This window comes from Pterocles gutturalis, unplaced genomic scaffold (assembly GCF_000699245.1).
Source record: "Pterocles gutturalis isolate BGI_N339 unplaced genomic scaffold, ASM69924v1 scaffold18574, whole genome shotgun sequence".
Lineage (NCBI taxonomy): Eukaryota > Metazoa > Chordata > Aves > Pterocliformes > Pteroclidae > Pterocles > Pterocles gutturalis.
This window is the reverse complement of record NW_010128622.1, coordinates 75,565-93,474: the sequence shown is the minus strand read 5'-3', so window position 1 is coordinate 93,474 and position 17,910 is coordinate 75,565. Positions and strand designations below refer to the sequence as shown.

The 17,910-nt window shown below is 36.8% G+C and overlaps 1 protein-coding gene across 1 annotated transcript; it reads left to right on the top strand.

Annotated features, from left to right (window-relative positions):
* Window positions 1-1,891: 1,891 nt before the first annotated feature.
* On the top strand, window positions 1,892-17,590 carry CDC7 (cell division cycle 7). Its single transcript, XM_010079701.1, has 11 exons — window positions 1,892-1,985; window positions 5,206-5,289; window positions 7,176-7,311; window positions 7,940-8,033; window positions 8,116-8,258; window positions 10,073-10,322; window positions 10,912-11,004; window positions 11,816-11,994; window positions 13,214-13,296; window positions 16,058-16,207; window positions 17,214-17,590. The coding sequence occupies exons 1-11, from the start codon at window positions 1,892-1,894 to the stop codon at window positions 17,588-17,590; spliced, it is 1,683 nt and encodes a 560-aa protein (XP_010078003.1).
* Window positions 17,591-17,910: the final 320 nt, after the last annotated feature.

Genomic DNA, 17,910 nt, shown 5'->3' with positions numbered 1-17,910 from the left:
CCGGGCTTCGTCCTGCCGCAGGGTTTGCTTTTCTGAACTGACAAAGCAGAGATGCTAATACCAGCGTCTGGTTTGGGCGTGTTGAGCTTTTCCCAGGGGTGTCTGTGTGCAGGTTCACGTTCACAGCAGCTTTGCACTTCGGTGGCAGCAGCCTGTTCCAGTTAGCGGCGTTGCTTTAGCCATTAGCTTTAGCCAAGGATTCAGCAGCAGCATCAGTAATTTTTGTGTGCAAGGTTCAAATATCTGACTCGGAAGACCCTGAAGCTATGTGGGCTATTTGAATCTGTCACTACTTGGGGTTTTTTTTCTTACTTTGATATTACGGAGTTTTTGGTTTTTTTTTAGTTGCAAAGATCTTTGAGCTGAAACTTTGGATTATTTTGGTCTTACTCTTAATTTTTTATCTCTAACGGTGTCTTTTGAGTGTTTTTTAATGTAAAAAATAAATATCTGACTGAATCAAACTTTGTTTGATCTTCCATTTTATAATTATTAAGTCCACTTTTAAATTTGTAAACCACTTTTCAGTGTACTCAAGTATTCGAGATGTTTGATTCTGCAGATAGGAGCTTGTACATTTAATGTAAATGAAATGACACCATGAGCTACTGAGCCCTTCTCACCCTCCGCACGCAGGGTGGTTTGTGGGCAGACAGAAGTGTTCATTTTCTTTTTCCAAACAAGGTGTTTGTGACCAGCTGTAAACTGGAAGAGCCTAGAGCTGAGGCTGGTGTGGGGCTGAATCAGAGCAAGCAGGCTGCGGTGTGCAGCAGGGGGGTGTCTGTATTAATTTGCACTCCTTATTTTGCTAATGAGACCATGCCATTTCAGGTTTGGAACAGGCTTATCTGCCTGCTCAGCACTAGCAGAGGGAGTGTCTACGTGTGAGAGACCAGAAATACCTCTAATCTCATTCTGTTACTTTGTGAGTCCCATTCTCTGACAAAGCTCCATCAAAAAAAAGCAGCTGTTGCCTGTCCCTGTTCTGCTGCAAGAGGATGACAGACTAAAGGTAGCTCAAATTCTTTAGGGACAAAATATACTTCTATCTGCATAGCTGAAACAGATGAGTTCTTTCATTTGAAGTTTTTCACAGTGTGTTTCCCCTGTGTGGAAAAGTTCAGCCAGAACTTCAAAGGTTTGGCAAAGTTACAAGCAGGGAAGGTCTTTGAGTGCAACCAGTGTTAGGCAACCGTAAGGGGTGGTGTTTGCAGGTTCACTTATCGCCAGTTACCCTGTCCTGGGGTCGTCTGCCTTTCTTTTCCTCCTGAAATAAGATTATCAGGTTTTTTTTTGATTGTACAATATTAGTACACCTTACTAATTTACAGTTCTATTTACAATGATTCCAAGATTTGGAAAGAAGCGTTTCAAAATAAGCATGTGCTGTTATTTCTTGTTATGGGAGGAGGGCAACCAGTAATTATGCCTTCTGTTGAGCTTATCTAGAAGAGAGAGAAATCTCTCATATCGAGAAGGTATTTTTTTCTCTTATAATTTCTTTCAAGTTTTCTGTCTTTATAGGGGTGTTGCAGTGTGCAATGCAGCTATTCCTGTGTGCATCAGTTCCTTGCATTTCAAAGCAAACTTCAGGGAAAAGATAATGCTTTAATGTGAATGAGGAAACACACAAGAGATGAAAGAAAATAACTTGTGTCTAAGCATATCCTCCAGACTCCCTTCCCTTCCCCGTTTTTTCCTCTTATTAGAGATAAAGTGGGTTTACTGGTTTAGTTTTTCTCTGGGATGATGGTGACCCTCAGACTCCCTCAATCTCATCTCACAAACTGAGTGCAGGGCCAGGAGGTGTCTTACCAGATATGCTTACTCCCCCAGGTGTCCAGAAGTGGTCCTCAAAGTCTTGGATTTTTTACTTCAGGTTTGTTTTGTGATGGAGACCGTGTTGAAGTCTTGCTGTGATGAACAGCACCCTCATCAGGGTGAAGACTTCCATGGGAAGCATGAGCAAAACAGCAAGCTTTCAGGTATGTGCTAAAATAGGGGTTGCTAACATTATGTTTTGTTGCTGACATGCTTCTTCATTGCTTCAGGAAGTTTCAGCATCAATTATAAGCCTGTCTGTATATGGTCCTATTGTATAAAGAATTAATGAAATTAAAACATTTGAGGTTGCTTTTGATTTTAAACTTATTCCTGCTTTCCGTGTGTTACAAAACTTCAGCAGCAGTAGTTTGTTACAATTCGCTAACCCTACTATTTATTTATTACAGAATATGTTATTATAAGAGGATACCAGAATTCCAGAAAGGCAGTCCTTGAGAATAAAATTCTCTGACCAGACAAGTACACAAAAAATAATACTTGAGCTTTTAACCTATAATCGCTAGCCTTATCCTAAAATGTCTTTAGAAGTCTCTATGTGCATAAAAATGCTGGTTTTGCTCTTACCAGAGAAGATCCAGGCCCCCAGAAGCAAACAGATGATGTTTAGACGGCAGTCTGCTAACAAGGACAGTCACTGACTGTTTCTAGCACTTTTTGGGATCTTTCACACAAGCAGCAGTGTTGAGTTACTAAATGCTCTCAGTGCCTTGGGTAGGCACTATGCTGGATCTGTAGCTTGTGTCACCCGGCTGTAGTTCTTCGGCAGCGCTGAGCTTTGTCCGGGCAGGAACTTGAATTCAGTGTCAGACAAAACTGAGTATTTGGCAGATTTTACAGCAATTACTGAGAGACCTTTTCATCATTATTAGTATCTACCTTAGGACTGTTAGACTGGGGGCACAAAGCAACCCAAAACCTGATATGGTAAGGAAAGTAGAAATCTGCCAGTTTCCAAAGACGTTAAAAGATGTGCCCTCTGAGTCTTTCTTAGGACCCTTGGTTTTTGCCGGAGTTAAGTTCTTTTCTCCTAACGAAGCAACTTCACTGGAGAAATTCCAGTGCAAATTTGATGTTGTAAGTTACTGGCGGTATATTTTTGTTTCAGTAAAAACTGAAACTGAAGCAACTCATCAGAAGTCAGACTAAAATGCAAAGGTTGGAACAAAACTGTCAGTTGCTTTATTTGGAGCAGGTTAGATAGCAAGCTAGTTATAAACAATGTTCTACAAGAGCCTGTTAGTACTATATCACTGTTGAAAACAGTTTTCTAGCTCTGTCCTGTGGCTACTGAGCTCTTGGGATGAGGTTTGTGTAGGATGTTTCAGAACCCAGTAACAGGATTATCTTCCTCTGAGGGGAAAGGCCTGTGTCTTTGAGTGATGCAATAACAGTTTGGTGTTAAGTTCTTTATCGTTCTGTTATGTGGTTTCATCTCTCAACATCTTTGAGTTATTCCTGGGGGAAATGGAACACGGTACAAATATCAGCCTTTCCTCTTCCTGTATTTTCTGAAGAGTTCAGAAAGCTTTCTTCAATATCTTACATTCATTATATAATACATGAGCGTTTCTGTAAAAAGTTGAAATTATTGTGCAAACTAACTGGAAATACCACTTTTTAAATGATAAAGCTTTTTATCAATAATTATTTTTTAGTGACAAAACAAGAATTAGAGCAGTAATAGATAAACTTCATAATGAACTTCTGAGCACAGGGGCAATATGAATGCTATCAATTAGATGTTATATAGTAACTTCTTGTATTTTTAGTGTTAAACAGAAAATTTTCTTCTATTGACAGGAAATTTAAGTGATTTCTCAAACTCTTAATCTTGTACTTTTCAAGGTGTTTAACTTAACCTGTCTCAGTAAAATTGGGAAGTAACCCGAATAACTGTACAGCTGACTAGTTTTCCTTAGACTTTTCCTTTGGGGATTATTAAACACAGTGTCCTGTACGTCTTGACTGTCGGTCAAGTCTGATCATTTTTATCCTAGGATATTTTTGAAGTTTTTTAGATACGATTCCTAGGAGAACTGGATTATAACCTTTTACTTGTATTTGTTAATCAAAACAGTATCTTAAATGAATGTTATCAGTTTTGGAACCTAGCATAGAGGGTTTTTTTCCTGAAATATCCTCCCTGAAATGACTTAAAACAAAATAACCTGGAGAAGCAGAGGGAACAACGTAAAGGAAAAATGTGAGTAAAAGGATAATAAGAGAGGCAACAGGCTTCAGTTCTCAAAAGTATTTTTAGTATGTTGGTTTTTATAAATTTTTGAAATAAAGATTACCATCGAAAGTTTACTATAACTTGAATTACCAACTAATTTATTGGACTTTTACCAGGAAGAAAGGGTTCTTTAGGCAGACTTCAGATTTTGTTGCTGTGTAAAGTGAGCTAACATAGAAGGCTGGGGATGCATGCTAATCCATAGTTTCTAGCATATCAGTGATATTTTGAAAATATTTCTCATTACTTGTGACATATTGTCATGGTAAAACATAGCACATTTTTGTGTATACAATACAATTTATATATTTATGTTAAATTTAATTTCATATTTATTTTTAGGATGAAAAATGTATACATTTGGTTGACTTTCAAATACTGGTTTGTGCTTACTTCTGTATAATAAAATATTCTTCACCCCTGCTTTACAGAAATTAGCCACAGCCTCTATATACTTCATGGCTTCAAAATAAGTGAATGCTTATGCAGGGTATAGAGAACACTTAAACTAAAAGGATTCGTAGACTGAATGGAAAACTACATTATTTTTTGAAATAATACAGTACAGCATCCTTCTTATGCCATCTAGTGATTGCAGCACAAAGTGCAGCGACTTAAATGCAGAGAAAACATGGTTTTCGGTGTTTACTATTTTAAGTAACAGTGTGAGGGATTGCATTATTATCTTTAAAAAAAAAAATTTCTTGCATTTTTGATTTACATCCCATGCATGTGCTCCTGTGCTTACAGAAACAACTATTATAGTTTTGTCATTTATGAAATTGATTTTGCAAATCTCATGAAAACTTGTATCAATGACTTGTAAACTGATGTCTTACTAACCAGAAGGCTTTTGCCCTCTCAGGAACTGCTAGGTGGCAGATAAGTGGGGAAAAAAAAAATTTAAACGCTGCTGCTTGTAAGGGAATGTGATGAAAAACAACAATAATATAAAGTATGCATATGGTAATGTCAAGAGGGATAGATGTGTATCTGCTGTTTTTTCCTCTATGTGAATTCACAGTCCTATGAACTGAAGTCTGATTTGTGATCTCAAATAGAGATTGGATATTGACTCAAGCAATAAAATTCCTAACTTACTTTCCCTGGTCTTTCCACAGCAGGAATAAAAAAAGATATTGAAAAACTTTATGAAGCAGTGCCACAGCTTGTAAATGTGTTCAAAATTAAGGAAAAAATTGGAGAAGGTAAATGTTTTATTTTAGCTTGGTTAGACTTGGATTTCTTTTGGTATTTCTAACTTAAAAGGTATAAATCTAAGATCCCAATACATGTGATGAAGCCCTATGACTTTTTTATTTACTTCTTGGTCTCTGTAGGAATTCTGATATGTTGCTGAGCACAGAGGTGTGTTACTTAGGGACATTTTGCAAGATATTTTCTTGAAAATCTGGTATATTAAATCCTTTCAAAAAAACCAGCATTCCAGTTTTGAGAACTAAAGATTTTTGAGGTAGATTTGAGTAAATAAGTCTTAACACTCCAGTCTTTTTTCTCTTTTACATGAGAAATCTATTTATATGCAATGGTGTTTTGACATATTTAACTGCTGTTCCTTAAGTTGGCTTTGTTTCCATTGAAACTCTGTGTGCAGAACTGGAAGAGGAAACTGAAAGATTATAGCTGCTTTATTTAAAAAAACTTTTTTAAAGACATAAGGTATTGAATTTTAGACCACTTGTGTACACCTTGCCTTCAACAGATACTATTGCAGGTACTTTCAGTAAACGTTAGGCGTGACTATAAATAGATTCTTGGGTACTTACGATTGTGGGATTTCAGCACTTTGGGACTTTACCCATTTGACCTCTGAAAGGCTTTGTGACACTAAACAAATATGTTGGTGAGAAGTTGAATTGTTTTATGGATGTTTTATGATGGAATATCTGTGATGGCAGGATACATGGCTAAAAGTTTTTGTCTCAAAAAAAAAAACCAAACCCAAAAAAACTGCACCACCATGCACCAGAGCATACAAAATTTCAAAAACAAAAAAAAAAGGGGGTTCTGCCTATCTGCCTATCATAAAAAAGGATAGTATAGTTAAACAAAATCTCTGGTTATGAATAGTACTCTGATTTTGCTCTTGGGAGCAAACAGTGATTTTAAAAAATACCACTTGCAGTTCTGTATCATTATGAGAAAACAAGCTTCAATTTAGGATTTAACTCTGGAGCCACTTTTCATTTTAGCAGTTCACACCACCAAAAATAATGTCCTAGGTCAACTTGGTAACCCTTGTTGCTATTATCAATTCCACTGAATGCATGGGACTCAATTTTTTTTTTTTTTTGTTATGACTGCAAGAAGTATTTGGAGTTTTTGCTGGCATTTTGATGTATTTATGCACTTACAGACTGTTGAACTAGGATGATGCAAACACAATGCTTTATGTAATCAGCTGTAATTTGTACTGTTTATTCATATGGAGGAATGCTTCAACTTGTATGTTGAGATATCTTAGATCATTAGGATAAGTTAACCTCCTAAGAGGCATATTAGGATATCCTTAAAATTAAATGGGTGGGTAAGTTTATCGTACAGTCTTAATACTCCCTTTCTCAAATGAGTATCATGTTCTGTCTATGCAGTAATGCTCTGGGCAAACAAATAGTAAAGTTACACATCATGTGAGAAGTCTTGCTTTACAGATAAGGTAGCAGAATTAAGAAAAATGTAGCAATTTCAGAAGTGCTTTGAATAGCAAAGGCAGTGCTTTCCAGATTAGCATTGTATAGCCCACTTACATGGTAGGGAGAGAAGAGTTAGATGTCAGATGAAAGTAAGCTACCTAAACAAGAAAGCAAATCAAAGATAGGAAATTTACATTCAAAGAGCTCTGTGTCCCAGGCAGGTTAGACAGTGTTACATTTGCATTTTTACTGACATAAAAAACTTGTATACAAGATTACTGAATTCAGTAGTAGAAAAAAGGAACTTCATTCTTCTCTTCTAGAATCTGCTTTTGATGTAGTATCAAGTATACTGCAGGATTGCAAACAGATTGCCTCTGTAAAAATCTGAACTGACCTAATTAAAAATGCTGAAGACTGTTTTTCTCCCTTCTTTACAGGTACTTTTAGTTCTGTTTACTTGGCCACAGCACAACTACAAACAGGACGTGAGGAAAAAATGGCTCTGAAACACTTGATTCCAACCAGCCACCCTCTGAGAATCGCAGCTGAACTTCAGTGCCTCACAGTAGCAGGGTACACATACAAAAAATTATGATTGTCATGAGCAAACTGCAGAACACTGTCTCACTCTTCTGTATTTATTTAAAGTTTTGCCACTTCACTTGTTTGTTTTTTTTTTTTTTTTTAACTGCAGAAATGTATATTCTTCTTATCAAGAGCAAATAAGAAATAAGAGTGTCTTACCTGCAATGGATGCCCTTTTCTGCTAGGCTTAGTTTGTGGCTGATGCTGTATTTTCCATTTGAGAAGTTCTGTGATGTATCTCTGATAGAGAGATAGTTCTGAAATGCTTGGAAAAAACAATCTCTTCATCAGAAAATGGGATTTTATGAATGACTACTTGTTGCCAGAATGTGCTAAATAGCACCTACTTAAAGTAGCTGGTATCATGAAGGTTAGGTCCTACATTTAATTAGAGCGTCACCACAAACCATGGCCCCATCTGTGGGGCCCTCTTTGCAAATTGCAGAACTCAAATGGAACATAGCAATGAGAGGCAACAGCATGGTTCCTGACTGCTGGTAAGACTACTGTCAAAATATAAATGAGATCGTAAAAGAAAGCATGACTGAAGTTTTTAAGAAAGGAAAATAAACATCCATCTTCTGGTCTTTATTCAGTGACATTACTTTTCTTTTAGGGGACAGGATAACGTTATGGGAGTTAAATACTGCTTTAGGAAAAATGATCATGTGGTTATTGTTATGCCATATCTAGAACATGAATCCTTCTTGGTGAGTCCCAGAGTTTTTATGTGTAGTAGAACTTTTTAATTAAAAGCAATTGGATAATTACAATATCCAAATAATCTTTCAGGATATTTTGAATTCTCTGTCCTTTGAAGAAGTGAGGGAATACATGTTCAATCTGTTTAAAGCGTTGAGGCGCATTCATCACTTCGGTATTGTTCACCGTGACGTCAAGCCCAGTAACTTCCTCTACAACAGGCAGCTAAAAGAGTAAGTCTGTCCAGATGACTATATTGTGATCTCATTTGGGGATGTGTGCCTTGGCAGAACAGAGTCAATTAGGCTTTTGGGATTTTTTTTCCTTCCAGCTGCATAACGTGTGCTTTAGTAATAAAGCTAATTTTTTTTTTTTTATTTGTGAAACTTTTATTTCTGTGTTTAGGGATTTGAGGAGGGAAGGAATTTTTTTTCATGCTTAATGTAATATCAGCTTCATAGAGAGAAAAGTACCTGAAAAAATGAAGATTTTACTATTGATTAAAAGTACTACATTTTTGAATGAGAAGAATAAAATCAGTATATTTTTTTTAACAAGAAAGCTAATACTACCTTGTGATGCATTGACTGATATTTGTAAATTTTTTAAATTTGCTCTTGGATAGAGTAAAACTGATACAGATATGACAGCTGGATTTGGGCTGTTGTCACCTTACATTGAATTATTGTTTATTACTACTAGGATTGGGTTTTGTGCCTGCAACTTATGATATTTAAAGACTGTAAAAAGTGAGGTACTGCTTTTTTTGTGAAGAGCTGAAATGGATAGAATAAGGTACTGTTTCAATGCTAGCAGTCCTGTAGTGTCTTGGTGAGTATTGTGCTATGTACAATTCAGACGTTGAGGTGCTGGAGTGTGCCCAAAGGACAACAGAGCTGGTGCAGGGTCTAGAGCACAAGTATTATGAGGAGTGGCTGAGAGAACTGGGGTAATTTAGTCTGGAGAAAAGGAGGCTCAGGGGAGACCTTATTGCTCCCTACAACTGAAAGGAGATTGTAGCAAGGTGGGTGTCTGTCTCTTTTCCCAGATAACAAGTGATAGGATGAGAGGAAATGGCCTCAAGTTGTGCCAGAGGAGGCTCAGATTGGATATTAGGAAAAGTTCACTGAAAGGGTTATCAAGCATTGGAACAGGCTGCCCAGGGAAGTGGTGGAATCACCATCCCTGGAAGTATTTAGAAGACGTGTAGATGTGGCAGTTAGTGATGGACTTGGCAGTGTTGGGTTAATGGTTGGACTCGATGATCTTAAAGGCCTTTTCCAACCTAAATGATTCTATGTAGTGAAAGTTTGTAGGGGAGATTTGATTATATTTTGCCAAACCACAAGCTTAAAAATTTGAGAAATACTGATTTTTTTTTTTTTTTTTTTTTTTTTTAATCTGTCAAAATGAATTTGTCCTGTCGTTTTGCTCTTCCAGCATCTGTTTGAGCCTTTAATTTCTGCTTTGGGTGCGGACACCATGGAGCCAAGTTTGTCAGACCCAGAGACAGCTGGATTGTCTCTGTCCTGGTTGTAGCAAAAAATAATTATTTCAAAAACAGATCTGAAGTGTGAACTGTTTGAAATAAATTCCAGTAGCATTGCTTGAAGTCTGGCAAAACTTTGAGCATTATCTTGTCTGTCCTCACTGCTACATTTGTGCCTCTGACCATGAGAATCCTGCAGGGCTCAAGTCACTTGTCCTTGACTGTTGGCTGAAGGTTTGGAGCTGTAGGACTAGAAGAACCCGTGAAAGATGTTGCTGGGAATGTTTTTTTTAACACCATTGGAGAAAGTATGCACTTGAGAAGATTTTGGGAGAAGAAACAATGAAGCAAGATGGGTATACGGTAAAAAAATTGGGTGAATAGGTAAGATAGGACTGAGGAGGAGGAGGAAAATAGGACTGTGATGCTGGCACCAGTACAGATAAGCAAGATATTGAGTAAAATATGAAAGAAAGATAAGTAAACAAGTAAGGTATAGTAAATTGAACTGATTGATGGATACGTTGTGACTCCTGATTCTAAATGTGTGTCTTTCAGGTATGCCTTGGTAGATTTTGGTTTGGCACAAGGAACCCCCGATACGAAAATTGAGCTTCTCAAAACTGCTCACTCTGAAGACCAGCAGGGAAGTTGCTCGCAAAATAATCCCACCGTAGCCTTGGGAAGTGGGGTTTCTGTCAGTGTCACAGCACCTAAACAGATAGCTCAACCATCAGCCTCACAAGCAGCTGATAAAAGGTCCAGCTCACTTTCAAAAATACAGATTAAACAAGGAAGAGGAGGAAAGGTTCTCAGTCTTTTTCATTAATATTTTTGTCTGTTTAATGTGTTACTTCTTCCAACAGGGGGAGATGTAATACCTGAACAAAAGCTGTGGGTTGCGTATTTGTCAGGGTCCTAATGGCATGCACAGAATCACAGTGGTCGTGTTAGAGTGGCCAGTTTTACATAGCCCTGTTGGCATCATTCACTATCTGTTAGACATAATACAATGCCCAAGGCTGTACAAAACCCTAGCACGGGTTACTATTGAGACAGCCTTAAATGTTCTTTTAAGTGACATGTACTGTGGAACTCCTCCCCATGGCAATAATTATTCATCTATGTTTAGTTACATAGTTACATAACAAACGCAGTACCTATGACATTCAGATTGTTTTGGGGTACTTCTGAGGTGTGATTTGTTTTGCAAGCATGTCTGCTGTTCTGTCTAGACCATGTTTTCTTCATCCACAGTAAACTGATGCCTGAAAAGGACTTACCGTGGAGCTGTTCTTGTTTTATGTCACTTCACACTTTTTTTTTTTTGAGCTGTCAGTATCCAGCTGACTGTGTGTTAGATAGGATCCTTATTGTCCTTTTTGTTGGTATTGTAGGATTCTGTGCACCATTCTGTCCAGCGCTCTGTCTTTGGAGAGAGGAATTTCAATGTCTATAGTTCCACATACCAGGAGAACTCAAGTACAAAAGTAAGAAGTATGACTCATCAGTAAGAACAATCTGTTACATATTTGAAAAATTATAGAACTGGTTGTTCTGTAAGACTGGACACTACTCCAAGATGCTGTGGAACTAAAAGGTTTTGAGCAGATTATTAAATGTGCCTTTGCTGAAAGGCTCGAAGCATTTTTCATTTTTGTTTCAGTCCCTTTTGAGCCTCTTAAAGAGCTAGTTATGTAGCTGTCTCCCTAGCTGATGTTGTTTCTATGCTAAATTAATCTTTTTTCCTACACTTGTACCTGTGCAACTAAGATATACTTAGCTCGTGAAACTTCATGCTTTTTTAAATTTTGCAGTTGAAGCTGGAGAGAAAATTTGTAATAAATATTTTTCTGTACTTTTTGTAATTAGTATTTTATATGATATGGGGGAAAGCCCAATTAGAGGGTTTGGCCAACAGTGATCATCTTAGTCTAGAATTAGAGTTAGTGCTTGGGTGTTGCTGTGGCTTTAATATTTCATATGTTCTTGAAACATTATATTAACTTGAAAAATACTTGTGTTGTAGCTTCAGAATATCTAGTGTATATTGTTTTTTAGTAAATGCTGAAAAATGTTTTCCAAAGAGGAAGCAGAGGAAATCAGGATATTCAGAAAGCTCCAGTGTCTGTTTTACAGATGTTGTGATATTGTTGAAAAGTTTTGCTGTCTTCTGTTCTAAAATTGCAGCTTCTTGCTCGTGAGTACCTGTTCAGTCTTAGTATTTTAGGAACTGGCCTATGTGTATGTAAAGGGAACCTTCTTAAATGTGTCACCTTCTCTAAAATATCTACATTGCAGCTCATAAAACAATCAAAGATGATAGATGTTTCATCTAGGAAGTTAGTAACAAAGAAGAAGATTATTTCTACCAAAACAGTGAGCAATGGGGCATCCAGGAAAGCTGCCAGTGGTTGTCTCTCAAGCTTGACCTGTGGCTGTTACGCAACGGATAGAGTTTGCAGTGTTTGCCTTTCAAGGTAATTTGCTTTGATAAAGTTGTAAAATTGTCTGCTTCACTGTCAAGCAATGTCAGAAACTTAGATTTACTAGATAGCTGATTTAGTAGGTGAAAGATAGCATTTGATCTGTGCAACCCTTAAAACACTGAGTATGCTCTTTTTAAACAAGAATAGTTCATGGAATTCATACAATAATTGGTTCACTGCTATCTGCAATCAAGAGAGATTTACCATTAATGATTTTTTTGTTGTATTTAATTATCCACCTACACATTTTTGTAGAAAATTGCTTGAGTTAATTACAAAGCTGAGAGAAGACAATACATCCATCTGTCATTAGTAGTGATCTAATAGGCCTGTGTCACGCCAACAGTTTGGATTCTGGAAATTTTTAAAAAAAAGGAAACATTACTGTTTTGTATTTGTTGGTTTTAAAAATAGTGTTGTAAGTTTTAATAATAGGTTAGAGGATCTTGACTCAGTTCAACTCCATCCCTCTGCAGTTAGTTTTGGTTATGATCTACTATTGCCTTTGATCCATACATTAAGGAACATGGATTAATGCAGAGAATTCTGCTTGCTAGGCCTAGTCGTGAAACTGAGTGATCCCTCTCTTCCCAGACTGTCAAAGTGTGGTGATATCAACTTCATTTCAGAAGTATGAAATATGAGGAATTTTCCAGATTCAAAAGAGAAGTGGCCCATAGAAGGAAAGCACTTTGAGCCATACAGGAAAGCCTTGGAAAGTTTTGGGGTTTTGTTTTGTTTTGTTTAAATAATGGTAATCTCATACCTTTTAGTTAATCTAATGAAAGCCAGAGCATCCACATTGAAGAAAGTAGTGCATTTTTTTACCTTGGGTTAGTCTCAACTTTAAAGTTTCCTATGAAACTTTAGCAAATATGATGCTGCTGTTGAATGAAACTAAAACAGGTCACTATGCATGAAGTATGTAATAAGTATTTCTGTGGTATTACCTTGTGCTAGATAATATAATAAAAATATGATAATATAGTAGATAATATAAGAAGGCTATCTTATGCAACATAATAATTTCATGCTAGATAATTATAAGATACTTCAGACTTCTATAAAACAGACTTCTATAAAATGAGGCAGGGTTAGGCTGTTTACACATCTTAAACAAGCATACTCTAAAAATAATATTAAGCATTATTATAATTAGAACTTATTTACCAACTTCTATATTCTCAACATGTTTGTCTGTTATTACAAGGTGTCAGCAGGTTGCTCCCAGGGCAGGAACACCTGGATTCAGAGCACCAGAAGTATTAACGAAGTGCCCCACTCAGACCACAGGTACTGCACAACAGACTGAAACTAGTGCCTAAGTTAGGAATATTTTTCCTGTGCTGGAAACTCAAATATGTCTGTATTCATTTGAGGGGTAGTGGCATATGCAGAAGTTAAACAGAATGTGTTTTTAAAAGAAAACAAAGTTGTAACTTTTATAAAGTTTTTGGCTTTTTGCCTTATTTATTCAAGTAAAATCTTGAAAAGTCTTGGGGAGAAGACATACTTTAGGCTTTTCTAGACAGATTGTCACATATAGTTTGCTGTCATAGCAGGCATAGTTAATGGTATAATTGCAAATGTATTTTAGAAAGCATTGGTTGATACTTCTTATCGGATTTTTTATTTTTTGATAGAGCTTTAAATAGCTGGTCTGTAAATGTAATAACTTTTTCTTACTAAATTGTTAATTTCTCAGGGTTAAAAACTATCAAATTAGTAAATTTCAGTAGTCTGGCTAAATATTAGGGCAGAGCAGAGGGATGGTTAAGCTGATGCAAGTAGAATGGGAGAGGTTGTGCCTACCTGGAGAATGGAGGACCAATAAAAGTGAAGTTACATGTTAAACATTTGGTGTATGACCAGGAGTTCTGACTTATGAAAAATGGGGATAAATACAAATGTCCTCAAAAATTGATTTAAAATAGCACACTTTTTTTCTGAATACCTTTTGAGAAAATTGTCAATTTCCAGTACTTAAAGTGTGCACACTCAGAACAGACTTAACAATATATTTGATGAGTTATCGCTAGATAGCTTAATGTTATTTGAAACAACATCTGTGCTGAGGGTATGACTGGGATTTCAAGAGGTATGGCAGCCTGTTTGGACTTACTGTGCCTGTGCTGTAACAGCCAGCTTTACGGGCTAGAAGACATCCAGAAATCCACAAGAAGTTTAGACAATCTCTGAATCTGTCTAGACAGAATTTAGGCAGAAAGAAGACATAGCTAGGAAATCTTGGACACTAGCTGGTGTTAAATATGCTTTCAGACGGTTTTCTGTTCTCTAGGGTAATGGAGAGCAGGATTACAGAACATATGGGTAAATCTGGAAACCCTTGGGTGTGGCACAGACAACCTTAAAAGTACTGAGTCAGTGATGCTGAGCTCCTGTAGGATGTCAACAAAGGCCTTAATTAGAACTGGGTAGACTAATACTAATATTTATGAGATTATGTTGTATTTGAACTAACAAATCATCTTGTCCACTTCCATCTGGGACTGCTGTAGTCACCTCCTTGTATTCCTGCCAATCTTACTACTAGTTCTGGTCTCTGTCCTGAGACCAAGTTACCAGCTGGATCCAGCTGACTCCATTCAGAGCCACCTTAGTGCATCTGACCCAGGTTCACAGCACAGGGAATACACCCTCAGCTGCCGTGGTGACATTATACAGATCCAGTTACACTTTAACTTGGTTAGTGCCTCTTCTCCCTTTTCCTTGGTCTGCCTCACTAGTTGGATAACACTAGACAAAGGCACCAAGAGGAACCATGATTTTGATGCAAGTGCACAGGACCTTGCAGTCTGCTGACGATCCCAGCTCTACCAGAATTGTAGGGCCAGGATTTACAGCCATTCGGATATATAATGTCTACTAATTTCAACAAGAGTTAAGTAAGTAAACATCTTTAAAGGTCCTGACCTTGATGACTCCAGCTTTCCCAACCACATACTTGGGGTGATACACTCCACATCAGATAGTATGACCTTTCAACAGGAATGTAGTAACACAAAAACTTTTTTACAGGAACTACAAAGAAGATACAAAATTTTCCCACTGTAAATTGTGACAAATTATTAACTTGGATTTTATTTTTTTTTAATAAAAGACAAAGTCTGGTTTTGCAACTAAAGTTAATGTAATATTCTTTTTTCCAAAGTCCTGTACTAATAGTGTTTCTAACTATAATGTCCAAATTAATTATTACCTATTTTACTACTTATTTTTTTGAAGAGAATAACTATGGCTTTATTTCCCAACTATTAATTTTTCTCTTCAGAGTTTGAGAATCCTTCAAATGCTGTCCTTGCCATTTTCACTTTCCTTGCCATCTCTCAAAATGTGCACCTTAGTGAGCCAAAAAACTGTGGCAGACAGGTATTCTCATAACTTTCAGTACTAAAGTTTCCATCATGCTCTGGCGTCTATCCCCAGAGTACTCTCTGTACTCTTCATAACACAATGAAAGTGATGAATAACTTCAAACTATTACAGTTCTTAAACTGGCTAGCTTGTCAAATGGTTTCATATTAGAGAGGAACAAATTCATAGTAAGATAAATTTTTAGTACTGCCTAACTGTGGCAGCCTCAGTCTCAGAAATATTCAGATTCACATTCATTTGTGAATTATTTTTTATTTATTATCTTTGTATAAAGTTTTCTTCATATGAAGCAAACATATATAAGTATCAAAACTAGACAGTTTTTCACCGCCTCTCATCTCCCTGGGTAAAATAACCTCAAACATTGTTTTGGTACATTTTAAGTTTAATAAGTTAATGGAATTACTCATATGAAGAATTCTATGGAAAAGCTTAAACACTCCCTCTGCATCAACACAGGAAATTATTCTTCAATCTAATTATAGTAATTTCCACTGTTTGCTGAAGTGTTATCTGTGTGACCAAAGACAGTAAGTAATTCAGGATTTAACTTCTGATAGAAACACTTCAGGTAATAATTTCTTTTTAAAGAAAGTTGTGATTTTGTTTGTGATTAAATTGTGAATTTAGTTATTACTCAGTTTATTTTCAATTGCAGCAATTGACATGTGGTCTGCAGGAATTGTATTCCTCTCCTTGCTCAGTGGACGGTATCCATTTTACAAAGCAAGTGATGATTTAACTGCTTTGGCACAAATCATGACAGTTCGTGGATCCAGAGAAACCATTCAGGCTGCTAAAACTTTTGGTATGCAAACCTTCAGTATGGGGAAAAGGGGAAAATGTATGCTTGGTCTGCTATTTAATGCAGTGACTTGCAATCTGTGATTTTTTTTTTTTTAATATATATATAAAAATACATTTTTAGGTTTGGGAGTCATTTTTGAGATAAATCACACTTTTTGCATGTAAAACACTAGAAGTACTAGTCTATATATACACAGAGTTTTAAGAAAGCTTTGTATTTTTCTATCTTTTGTAATTTGTATATGGGGTACTTCATTCCATATGCTTCCCAACCTGTCTACTGCCTTTCACTAAGTCAGGGCCACTTGAGGTGAAATATGCCAACTGAATGTTTTCTACTGGCATTTGGTTAAAATCCTTGGAGCGATGTTTTTATTCCTCCAAAATTCGCCCTGGAGGCTTAAGTCATTATGACTTAATATTTAGATGATATAAATTTTGCTTTTTTCCCACCCCTCAAGAAGGGCTAGTAAAAAAAAAAAAACAACAACAAAAAAAAAACCCTAGATGGCCTGCTTAAAAAAACAAAACCACCACAAAACACCCAAAAAATGAAAATAACCATTCCCCTAATTGTTTGCAAGCCAAATGCTGCAGCACTTGCTACCTGGAAGTGTAACTGACAGCATCAATTTTAATTCTCCAGACAGAAGTGTAAAAATCGGGGTATCTAATTTTCTTCAGTTCTGTTAAAATGACAGCAAAATGACAGCTGATGTGTGGGGAGGGTGACAACCTGTTACTACATCACTTCACAAACAAACCCAAAGAGCTTTGTTCTGAGCAGATCTGAGACTACTCTCCTGACGTGCTATGGCTAGTGCTGTAACCCATGGCTGGTTTGGAAGAGGGAGGGAGGGGGTGAATTTGTTTTTTTGATAGGTTGGTGTTGTTTTTTTTTAAATGGTGGTTACACTTCAAGATGAAGTTTCTCTGAAACAAACTTAGTAGTTACAGTTGCATAGAAAGTATAATAAAATTTAACTGACTGTAAATTATTTTTCTAGGTAAATCAGTTCTGTGCACCCAAGTTGTCCCAGCACAAAACTTAAGAACCCTCTGTGAGAAGCTGAGAGGAACAAGTAGCAGCTGTAAGAGATCCCAGGGTGAAGTGCCCAGCAAGTCTGTACATGACTCAGCTTTGCCAGTTGCAGTAGACAAGCTATGTGCTCCCGAGACACTTGGAAAACAAATTCAACACTTAAAGAGCTCTCAGGAAGGTGATGGTGCTTTGGAAATGAAGGTAACAGACATGAAAGGATGGGATCAGGTTCCTGATGAAGCATATGACCTACTTGATAAGCTACTAGACTTAAACCCTGCAACAAGAATAACTGCAAAAGAGGCTTTGCTGCATCCTTTTTTTAAAGACCTGAGACTCTGAGAAGATACCATACGCTATTATTGCTTCCATGTGTTTTACATGAACATGAGATACTGAGGTAGTTTGCCTTGTTGCCCTCAACACGTACACTCACTGAAATACCATGACACTGAGCACAGAACTGCTGAAATTTTGCCTTATGCAGTTGGACTGCAAATGTAAGTTTACCTTTAGTACTTACAGATGTAAAAATTACATTAAAATTACATTCATCACTAACATTGTCTTATCCTAAGACACTTCTGAGGGGTTATTGCTGTGCATACCTGTTCTCTGAGAAAGTTAACTTTGATCAAAAAGTACAAAGGAGAAGAATTTCA

Coding starts and splice junctions, on each gene's coding strand:
- CDC7 (XM_010079701.1), top strand. CDS start 1,892: ATGGAGACCGTGTTGAAGTCTTGCTGTGATGAACAGCACCCTCATCAG. Junction 5,290..7,175: donor TAAGGAAAAAATTGGAGAAG/GTAAATGTTTTA, acceptor CCTTCTTTACAG/GTACTTTTAGTTCTGTTTAC. Junction 13,297..16,057: donor GTGCCCCACTCAGACCACAG/GTACTGCACAAC, acceptor TTTCAATTGCAG/CAATTGACATGTGGTCTGCA.